Genomic DNA, 11,558 nt, shown 5'->3' on the forward strand with positions numbered 1-11,558 from the left:
TGTTTCCACCACTTCCAGGGTTTCGCCATCGAGTGTGATTGGGTTGGTGTTCTCCGTGTTGCATTAGAGAATCTTGCTTTTTCCTTTGTGAATGTGGAGGCCTATCGATGCGGAGGCTGCTGCTACATTTGCTGTCTTCATCTGCATTTGTTCGTGTGTATGAGAGAGGAGGGCTAGGTCATCTGCGAAGTCCAAATCATCTAATTGATTCTGAGAAGTTCATTAATTTGATCGTATAAGTCAGCTTATCTAAATTGGCAATTGTATTTCACGATAATCGTAGGACTAAGGTAACACAACAGAATTAGTTATGAATTGATTTTAACTAGACAATTATGTCATATCCTTTCTTTTGTCTTAGTTCTTATATTTCTATTATGTTTATTAATGATGTTTATGTCAATCACTTATTATTAACAGCATAGTTTATTATAAATAAATCGGTTGTTTACATTTGATTGAAGCATAATTTCATTGTATTCAAGCAAACTTTACTGTTCTTCTCTTCATTCAATGTAAGAAAGGAAGCAAGTTGGATGAGACGCTTTTTCCTTTTATTGAAAATAACACACTTGATATTAAGATTAATGAATAGTTATGGATATAATTAAACAAACGAATAATAGTCAGATTGTAATTGATATATATGGCTCACAACATTCAGTCCGTCTCTGAGCTGAATCATGCAGAATCAGATGTGTATGATGCTAATGAAATGACTGTTTAGTCATTTCAGTGATAATTCTCCATTAGTCTTTGATCTGTTCAACAATTTGAATGGTAAATCACACTCTCTACCTGATTAATTTAGAATCGTAAAATCAGTTTTGTACCCCAGAAAATAACATGTGATGAAAGCAAGTAAACGATCTTGAAGGAATAAAGTATGAAACGCTGAAGAATTTAAAGCGCTTTCTTTCTGACGACTTACTGATATGTTTTAAATAACAAAGACTGGAATTTATTGGTACAGATGCAAGGTTTTTGATCAGGATATGATTTATGTATCCTGAAGGATCATAGTTCTTGTAGCTTTGAATATCCCATATTTTTCAAAGGCAATAAAATGCAACTAGAGCTCAAATGAACTATCATTCAGACTCTTACTGTATCACAGTTGAATAGCTTAGTGACGTACTGGTTCATCTAACACAACATTGTTAAATACGCCCTACCTACTTTTTAGTTTAATTAAACTTGTGTACATATCTTGCAGTTTACAATCCTTATCTTCAGTCTCGTCTGTCATTCCTCCTTTCTCATTTGTATATTCCTTTATCTGATTGACTCGTTAAAATACTTCTAACTTTATTTTTCATTGTATTTAGTCTACCGTATATTTCATTATCTTTTACATATTTTCAAGAAGGACCTAGACATCAATATAAGATCTAATCTTGATTATTTATTCCTTTGAGTTTTGACTGTAAAGAGCACAGGTGGGGACAACCAGATGCATTCCAATAAAAAAGTACACAGTATCTTGGTAAAATATAAAAACCATACATTAAATACTTCATTTGCAAATTTCCATCATTTTTCTTTCACATTCTGTATGATTCTTCCGATTCACAATTCCTTTCCTGCTCTTTTCAAGTCAACCTTCATAGCCTTCTGCTGCCAAGCTTTCTACTTCTCTTTGTTATTACATACTACTTGTATCTGCCTAGATAAGTAGCATATACCACACGATTGTATTTAACCATCGCTATAAACTAGACAAAAATGAAATTAGTTAATATTTAACGATCTATCAATGTAGATAATTTCATTTGTCAAATAACATATTACAACTAATTCATTCTTGCATTATGAGCCAATATGGATGGTGGTTAACACTTGAATTTGGACTCAATATCTAAATAGGTAATGAGATGATGTTTGAAGCAGACAGTACTCCGTTCGAGTCCTGGAGTGATTATCAACTCCGGGATGCAGATTGATCAAGCCGATGAATCACAAATAGGACCAAACGCTTGTCCTAGACCTCACTGCTAGCAGCCATCCATCTTTGCTTATAATGTTTGAGACTTGAGGCAATCCACACAGGATGTACATATGCTAATAAGAGACTGTTCAATTACACTCCTAAACATTAATGAGAATGTTTAAACAAACAATACAAACATGATCAGAAGAGGTTTTGTGGAGATTTTAGTATTTTTAATAGTTGAAATCATGAGTCGATTGAAGCTAGTCCACCATGGAAAAACCTGGAAGCACTGGACGACCGTTTCATCCTATTGTGGGACTTCTCAACAGTGCGCATCTACGATTCCGCCTCGTGGGCGAGATTCGAACCCAGGACCTACCAGCGTATGATTATAACCAGAAGACGATTGGTGAACGGTTGCTCAAACTTCGTGGATTGGTTGAAGTTAAACATTAACACCGTTGGATGCCAGCCGACTAAGTGGTCTATCGGTTAAGTGCTCTGGCTCGAGACTGCTAGGTCCTGGGCTCGGATCCCGCTCACGAGGCGGGATCGTAGATGCGCTTTGCTGAGGAATCCCACAATAGGATGAAACGACCGTCCAGTGCTTCCAGATCTTCCATGGTAGTCTAGCTTCAATTGACTTATGATTTCAACTATTAAATATACAACCATGATTTATTCCTGCTCTGCTATTTATTTCATATATATATTTAGATCTATTTACGTTGGACAAATCAATGTTATTGGAATTATTTTGATTGGATAAATATTGTAAATTATATAATCGTATGTTTATTACATCCAATACATTTTCAATTATATTTAAATCTATGTATTATACAACATCTTAATCCTGCTTTATTACATATTACAAATGAACAATCAACAAATCAAAAGCAACAACCAGAACAGTTGATTATATTTTTACAAGTAATGATTATGATTAGTATATTGGTATTTATATTTCTCACTTCTTAAATGTTTAACATTGTTAAGTGTGAACTATTTTCAGCTAGTAGATTTATAGTTATCTGTGTTTAAAATAGATGAATTAATATTCAGCTGAGATCATGAATCGATTGATATTAGACCAACAACTTAACAATCTCCACAATCACATACTGACTGTCTCCAAGATGATTTCATGGAGTTCCCGTGATAAGCTGTGACCAGTAGAGTCCATTCCGTGTCAGGTAGAGATAGTTATGTACCTCAGACAATTGATGAATGGTTACGCAGCCATTCATGGATCGATGGAGGTTAGACACTAACACCGTTGGTTACAAGCTCAGCGGTTTAGAGGTTAAGCGTTCACGCGCGAGATTAAAGGTCTCGGGTACTAATCCTGCGTGCGGGATCGTCGGTGAGTACTACTTAGAAGTGCCATACTAGGATGAAACGGCCATCCAGTGCTTTTGGGTTTTCAATGGTGGTCTAACATCAATGGATTCATTATCTCAATCAAAACATAACATTCTCCACAACCCCGAATTGAGAATTAACGTTTGTCAGATCAACAATAATCGACACTATATTTCACTTCACTGAATACTTGTTTAACAGAAGATCGAAACATTACAATAGTGTCTATAACTACTATTATGTGACCATGAAAACAGTGCAGAATAGTGTCAGAACTAAAGTTAACCATAAGACATTGGGGAGGAAGAATGTATTTGTAAAATGTCAGCTAAAAATGCCAAGGTAAACTTTGGATTTACTTCAAATAAAATTCGCTGGGATTGTACAAATACATTCTTCCTTAATGTTTTACATCAATTCGGCGCAAAAATACCGTGAAACTACTTGTTCAAATTTTGATGAGAGTTCTCATGAAATTAACAATAGTCTAAAATTTTGATAGAGATTTAATCTGACCGTTAGAGATGTTTTATTTGTTAAGAGAAAATCAATCTAATCAAGATCTTATGATGATATGATTTGATCATGTAGACAATTTATGATGCAACGTCAACTGATATCAGTCAGGGATCATTTTTAATGTAGAATTCGACATCTTTGATGATGATATTAGTAATAAGCTACTCACTAACTACTTTAATATCTAAGACACCTATGTTCTAATAATGCAATGAATTTTTTATTTTTCTAAATTATTGAACTTAATTGAATATATACAATAGGCTTCTAACTTACTCTCTCATTTTTAGAAAAGGCTTACAAGTGATGGCAAAGATAATTTCTACTAAATTCGAAGGAACTTTCATGATCGCCCTTGCAGGGCATTCTTCAGTATTACTCATCCCCGACACCATCAGGTGTTGAACTAACGATCCTCAGATTTGGCAGCAAGTGCTTAATCTCTAAATCACTTATTCAATGTTCAATAATGTTATTGTCTAAATTTTATAAGTTTTATTAGTCCCAATAAGATAAAAAAAATACATACAAGAATAATGCTTATGTTTTTAGAAACCTAAGCCATCAACATTACATTTCTAAGTCCTAATTAGTGATTTATAGCATCTATGACTGTAACATGTACTTTAATCAAATGAGATACATCAATTCAGTCAGAATAGGCAATGTCTACTAAGTACATAGAAATCTTATTCTTTCCTCTTTTATTAAACATATATATATATATATATATATATATATATATATATATATATATATATATATATATACTCTATGACTCATGTGTTACGTATGCTCAACCACTTCCTACCATGGTGCATAATATTGGTTGATGTAGGACATAGTTAAAACGAAACTGAGGAAGCTGAAACAAGCTTTGACTTGAGTACATTAAATTATTTACTGTTGAACTAAGTCACGTAAGTAGATGCACATTACCTCGGTTGAGTTCACACGTTTATCATAACCAATAAAAGGGGTGTTTGAATGTAACGGCCATAATCAAGCAGATGGATTCACTCATTGTATTTCTGTAGTGGTGATTGACATGTTAAGCCCATATACCATATTATAGCTTCAGGACAAGCCAATTGACCCATTCATCATTAGTCCCGTTTTGACCTTGTTAATTATTCACTTATTAACCCTGGCTATTTTTTATATGAGCGTAGGCGTGTCTACACTTTTTATCCTATTGATCACATGTCTATAACTTATTCTTGTCTGACTATAAATATTGATTAACGCTTGATTAAAGCGAGTCGGCTTACCCGCCATCTCCTATGTGTGTCATTTTTGCTTCGCTCGCTGATATTTGTTCACATGCTTATGACTTTATGGCTTGCGCAATTTGACAATAAACTGTAGTTACCGCTTCTCTTTGCCTTCTGATTCTATGCACCGTTAAGATTTATATTATAATGGTTATCGAAGTTGACGATTAACGAAACACAGCACTACAGAACTGATGATCCTGACATGCGAGCACGCAAAAGATTTCTTCACATTTGGAAATTTATAATAATTATTTTTTTCATCTTTTTAATCACCGAATTCATTTTTGATGCTCAAGTCATATTGCCTATACCTAAATGTTTTCCACGTAGCGGTTTATTTCTGATGTCATCTGATTATCCTTATCTATTGTGTTAGCAGAAACTGATCAAATTATAGCTTACATATCCTGAGTAACGTATTACTGTAATGAACAAAACACCGATTAGGAACAATCAAATGTATCTAGACACAAATTACAGACTATCTCACTAAATTCTGATAACTATACAATGAACAGTTAATTTGCAAAATAACCATCAATTATGTCAATCTTCACTGTTCCTTCTGTAAATATCAATCCATCTTCTCTAATTTCATTGTTTGTGCATTTTCCTACCAATTGAGTTTCATTTCGGTTCTTCCTTTATCGGTCTTCTGTCAAAATACATTCTATGCCTGATCATCACCATATACTACTTATATGGATATCAGTAGACCACAGCACATAACTACTTGAAATCCCTAAAATGTTTCTTTTGTTTTCTATTTTCTCTCAAATTTTTTTTTCTTCTAGGAAGAACCAATTAGAGGATTCGATTATCTGAAACATTTTTCATATATGTATGAATTAAATAAAAAATATACTGAACATCTTGATATGTATAAATTGAATTGATTTTAAATAAATTAATCATTCTGATCAAATATTTATTATCATTATTGTAAATGTGTAAAATAATAATGAATATACCAATTAAGTATTGTGTTCATATTGAATTTAAATTGCTTTGGTAATTACATACTTACTTACTTACTTACTTACGTTTGTTACTTCTCATAGAGGATCATAGGCCTCCCACTAGCATCCAATTCTGTCATGGGCGTCTCCTGCTAATTTCCTCTTCAACTAGGGGGTGGTTTGTTTTCTCCCACAGTAGCCTGTTGCTGATGGTATCCGACCAATGAATATTCAGTACCTTACGTAGATAATTGTTTACAAATACTTGTACTTCTTTGATGATGGTTGTAATAGTTCTCCAAGTTTCACCTCGTATGGTAGAACTGTCTTGACATTCATATTGAAGATTGTGACTTTGATATTGGTTGACAGTTGTTTTGAGTTCCATATGTTCTTGAGATGTAGGGATGCTGTATTTACTTTGCTATCTTCGCCTCCATATTTGCATTAGATCCTCCTTGTTCATCGATGATGCTGCCCAAGTACTTAAAGGTCTAAACCTCTTTGAGAGCATCCTCATCAAGTTTGACTGGGTTGGTGTTGTCTGTATTGTGTTTGAGGATCTTATTCTTTCCCTTGTGTGTGTTGAGGCCTACTGATTCAGAGGCTGCTGCTACACTGTCTGTCTTCATTTGCATTTGTTGATGTGTATGGGATTAAATTACAATTAACATATTTAATTAGTTGTTATAAATGTATTTATATATCTCAATATATGTACAGTGTAATAATATTGATGATAATAATAATAATGACGATTATGCACAATGGAAACGCTTTCTACTAAAGGGATAATATTCATTAGTTTGAGATAATCATATCGATTGGAATAGTCAGTGTTCATTCAATACTGTCAGTTGTCTAAATTTCCTTAGCCAGTCAATGATAACCAATTAAAAGACTGTTGAGTGTTTATATACTTTGAGTCAAGATGGCATATCACGTTAGTACAACGACATCACAATAACAAGATGAAAAACAAAAAAAAACGAAATATCGTAGTTGGAATTGTAATTGTAAAGAAAGCAGAATGAGAATATAGATCGAAAAGATAAAACAAAAAGGCATTGGTGTCGTGAAGGGTGAAATACGTTTATGGATTACATTCCAAACGCTAATCCTAGTATAATAGTTACTTTTAAAAAATCTGTTTTTTTCTTTTTCCAACCATTATCTAACGATGTTCTTCGTCTTGTGTCAAATTGTTAAGACCAAAGAAAATTTATGTCAGGTTTGAATGTGTTTTTCCATTAAAGAACTCGGATTTCATCGATCCCATCTTCCTAAGAAAATCAATATGCCCGTAACCGATTGACTTATCAGATAAATATAGATTGCTTTTGCACATAAATCTCTAATAAATTCACTTGGTGTTGTTTGCTTCACCCCGTTGCACAAACAGGTGACTATTAAGACTCAGAAGGTAAGTGGATAACACGACGGCGTTTGAAGCGGACGGTAGTGAGTTCGAGTCCTAGAGTGATCATCAACGCTGGAATTTAGGTACATCTGTCTTACCAGTCTCAAATAGGACGAAACGTGCATCCTGAATTTCACTGCTATCTAATATTCATCTTTGCTTATAGAAAAGTTAGACAGTTTAATGCGAAGTACTTTTAACTTAAAATCAAACATCAATTACAAACATTTAAAACAGAAATAATTAAACAGCAATCAAATTTGTCCATTCATACTCTACCTAATGAAATCTAATTATCCAATTTAATTATTACCGGAAGTTTCTACTAATGACGTCGTTAGACAAGTAACTGAACATTCATTTTGTTGGTGATAGTATTAAAAGTTAAAGATGCATATTTAACTATTTATCACGATATAATGATATATTCCATTTTTAACACACAGCAAAAGCTGGTGGTTTACAAAAATACAAAGGTCACCCTACTTTTCAAATCTGCAATTATTATCTGTTTTAAGTTTGCTTGAAATAAATAATCATGAAGGTTAGCTTTATCCACTTAGTCCGTATTATGAAGAGTTTATAGATTGTTGTGGGAATCCCGAAGGTCAAAAGGGAAGAGGAAGACCGAAGAACACATTACGCCGAGAAACGGAGACAGACTTGAGAAGAATGAACAAAGGTTGGATAGAACTAGAAAGGAAGGCCCAGGACAGAGTGGGTTGGAGAATGCTGGTCGGCGGACTATGCTCCATTGGGAGTAACAGGCGTAAGTAAGTAAAATAATAGATTGTTGTGAAACTAAATACTTAATCATTAAAACTGGAGAACTTAATTTACTGTTGTATGTTCCTCTTTATCGATCCTTTGAAAATACAACAGATCAGTGTATTGGAAATAATGAATCTTATTAATGATTGGTGGAGTGAAATAACTGTAGTGGCCGAATCGATGAGAAGCTTTCGTAATTGAAGATGAGTGACAGAAACATACTCCTGCCGAACATATATATATATATATATATATATATATATATATATATATATATATATATTTATAATCATGACTTGAATGAAACTATTATTATTAGACTAATATAGGTAAGGAATACTTCTTTACAGTTGTAAGTATAGGGATGCAGATATTATGGAGTTTCATCTGAATCATAAATCTATCAACGTTTGAGCACCATTGAAAACCTCTGAACACTCAATGGCCATCTGGTCCTAGTATGGGACCCCTCAGCAGTGTGCAACCACAACCCCAAACATGGAAATGGAACTCAAGACCTTCTATTTCATGCTCAAGCATTTAACCTTTAGATCACTAATCCAGAATCTAATAGTATTAATGTCTTTTCAATTAGTTTTTTCTTAAAATATACTAGTCAGGTGGCAGTATGCTTTTAATCCTCATTACTAGTATTATCTTTTAGCTCTAATCCTAATCTATATTCAAATTACTAATCTTAATCAGTGAGCCTAATCGTGAAATTTTATCCATTGCTAGTAATCATACTCTTTGATTTGTAACATGATAAATTTTCGATTTATATCATCTGTGATATAGTTGGCTAAAAATTGGACTCTAATTTCTCAGGATCTACATAATGCGATGAGAAGAATGTTATCAGAATGATTTCATATACTTGTGCAATCATATACATACTTGTTATGACATTATGTCTAAGAAATCAAAGGTCAAGTAGACAAATTACAAGATAAGAGAAAATACAGATAATAATGTTCCAATTCAATTTGTCTCGATATTGCCTTAATTGACAAGCATTATAATCCAAGATGGATGGTGGCTAGCAGTGGAATTCAGGATAAGCGTTTCGTTTTATTTGGGACTCGTCAGCTGGATGTACCTACATCCCAGAGATGACGTTCACTCAGGGACTCTAACCGAATACCGTTCGCTTCAAACACCATCATGTTATTCACCTAGCTAATGAGTCCTTATAGCCACTAGCTTGTGCAATGAATTGATGAATTAAAAGCTATATTATTTATCGGAAATATAGTGGTATATGCTACTTAGGAATGAACATATATTGTCTAACTTACAATTTAAATAGTTGTTACATTGCATAATACATAAGAGGAATCGATAAAATAACAATAAAAAGTCAGTAATACAATAGTTATATAACGATCAAGAGACCGATGTTGTGAATATGTAAAAATACAAAGATGAAAGAAATTCGAAAACTATTTGAACATATTTGAAAGAAATCTTTGGATTAAAGTTTATCTAGAAATCACTCATATGCCGATGGCCAAAGTAGCGAGAGTGTTTGTCAGAACTTTTTGTCCATTTAAAGGTTAGGTTTTGTGACCATGGATTCCTCTAACTTCAAGAAAATCCAAAAGACAAACTAGCGAACTATATCTTGAATTTGATGGAATATGGCGGCTAATCTTAAAAGCTATATTTAAGTCAACTTGATATCCTTTGTCTATCAAGTGAGTGAGTATGGAACTCTTAATCACTTATACCCGTCCTCTGCTCAATCAGGCTGGATGAAGTTCCGCTGTGCGATAACGGATTTGAACGGCGTACGCTAACTGGCTCATCTTTCTTCAATATTTGAATTCACTTGGTGTTGTTTACTTGCAGTTGATCAGTCTCTTGTTCACATATGTGCATCGTATGCAGACTGCTTCGATGTTGTCTTAAGTTACAAGCTTTTTTAAGCAAAGATGGATAGTGGCTAGCAGTGGAATCCAGGGTGCACGTTTCGTCCTATTTGGGACTGATCAGATGGATGTATCCGCATCTCAGAGTTGATTTTCATTCTGGGACTCGAACCCAATACCGTTCACTTCAAACTCTATCGTGTTATCCACTTAGCTACTAATTCCTGATAGCCATCTTCTTGTTTAAATTCACTTGATGCTGTTTACTTGTATCTTCCCATTGTTATTTAGGACTACAATAGATCAGTCTCTTGATGATATTTGTCTAGATCATTAACAAAAAATCTTTGCAATTTAACTATCTAACTCAAACAAAACTGCAAAAACAAATACCCCTAAATTAATTTGATTAACAAAACTCTGTTCCCCCAAAAAAAACAAATTTTTTTCAATGTTATGCTAACAAACATTAAGGTCATTCATTCTGTTATCTTACTATTGAAATGACCTTAAAAAGAAAAACATTCTTTTCCCATATGCTTTCTTATCACACTTATTATAATAATACTGTTTTTAGGTCATCTTTCTTATCCTATCTTATACTAATGGTTTAAAAAAAAAGGAGGGGGTCAAATTGAGATCTGGGAGATTTTTCAAACTTTGCCATGAATCTAATTTCTACTTCTGTCTTTCTTATTACCATTGTAACTAAGGTTTGCCCAACAAAAAAATTCATAAATATAAACCATTTTTTGATTGGTTAATTATATATACAAACTTATTATTGGTTTATATATACACATATATATATATATATATTATTAGTAACCAACTGTACTCCTTTTAAGCTTATTATAATTACCAATCATGAATAGGATATATTTGGATCGATAATAATTATCCCTTATTTTTGATAGAAATATATGAGAAGGAGGAGGAGGAGGAGAAGGATGAGGGGTGGAAGGAATGAATGAACATCATATTCTTAGAGTTTCTATGACTATGTAACTGAGTTACTATAGTTGTATGATCAAATCTATTTAAATCGATAGATTGTTAGCAAATAATAAACCATCTGTTTATAATTTAGTATTTTTATTCTTTATCACTTTTCTTTTTGGAGGAATTAGTTAAATCATCAAATAGAATGCCTGAAGAAACAGAAGTTAATAGTGGGATAACAGAGAATAAAACTTCGGAAACTACAGAATTGACGAAAGAAAATATTAATGGTTCAGAGAAAGAAATTAAAACTTATAAATGTGTAACACTTGGAGCATTTGGTGGTTCAAAACATATAAGAATAGATATGAATGAAGTGAAACCAATAGGAAAGAATGAAGTTGCAATTGATGTACAAGCATGGTAAACAATGATATTTTTATTGTTATCAGAAGGGGTTTTGTGAAAATTTAGGATTTTCATAGTTGAAAGCGGGAGTCA

At 33.1% G+C, this 11,558-nt stretch overlaps 2 protein-coding genes across 2 annotated transcripts in view; both read left to right on the plus strand.

Annotated features, from left to right (window-relative positions):
• Positions 1 to 646: 646 nt before the first annotated feature.
• On the plus strand, positions 647 to 5,990 carry Smp_159240 (hypothetical protein; the record flags this gene model as incomplete). Its single annotated transcript, XM_018797740.1, has 2 exons — positions 647 to 721; positions 5,889 to 5,990. 2 exons carry the CDS (start codon positions 647 to 649, stop codon positions 5,988 to 5,990), a joined length of 177 nt encoding a protein of 58 aa, XP_018652752.1.
• Positions 5,991 to 11,262: 5,272 nt separating this feature from the next.
• Positions 11,263 to 11,558, plus strand: part of Smp_159230 (putative quinone oxidoreductase) — a gene marked incomplete at both ends in the record, with an annotated part of 16,153 nt that continues 15,857 nt past the window's right edge. The window contains one exon of the mRNA XM_018797741.1: positions 11,263 to 11,480. Within this exon, the coding sequence (XP_018652753.1) occupies positions 11,263 to 11,480 (218 nt within the window). The remainder of the gene's footprint in view (positions 11,481 to 11,558) is intronic.

Source organism: Schistosoma mansoni, chromosome 5, assembly GCF_000237925.1.
Source record: "Schistosoma mansoni strain Puerto Rico chromosome 5, complete genome".
NCBI classification, from domain to species: domain Eukaryota; kingdom Metazoa; phylum Platyhelminthes; class Trematoda; order Strigeidida; family Schistosomatidae; genus Schistosoma; species Schistosoma mansoni.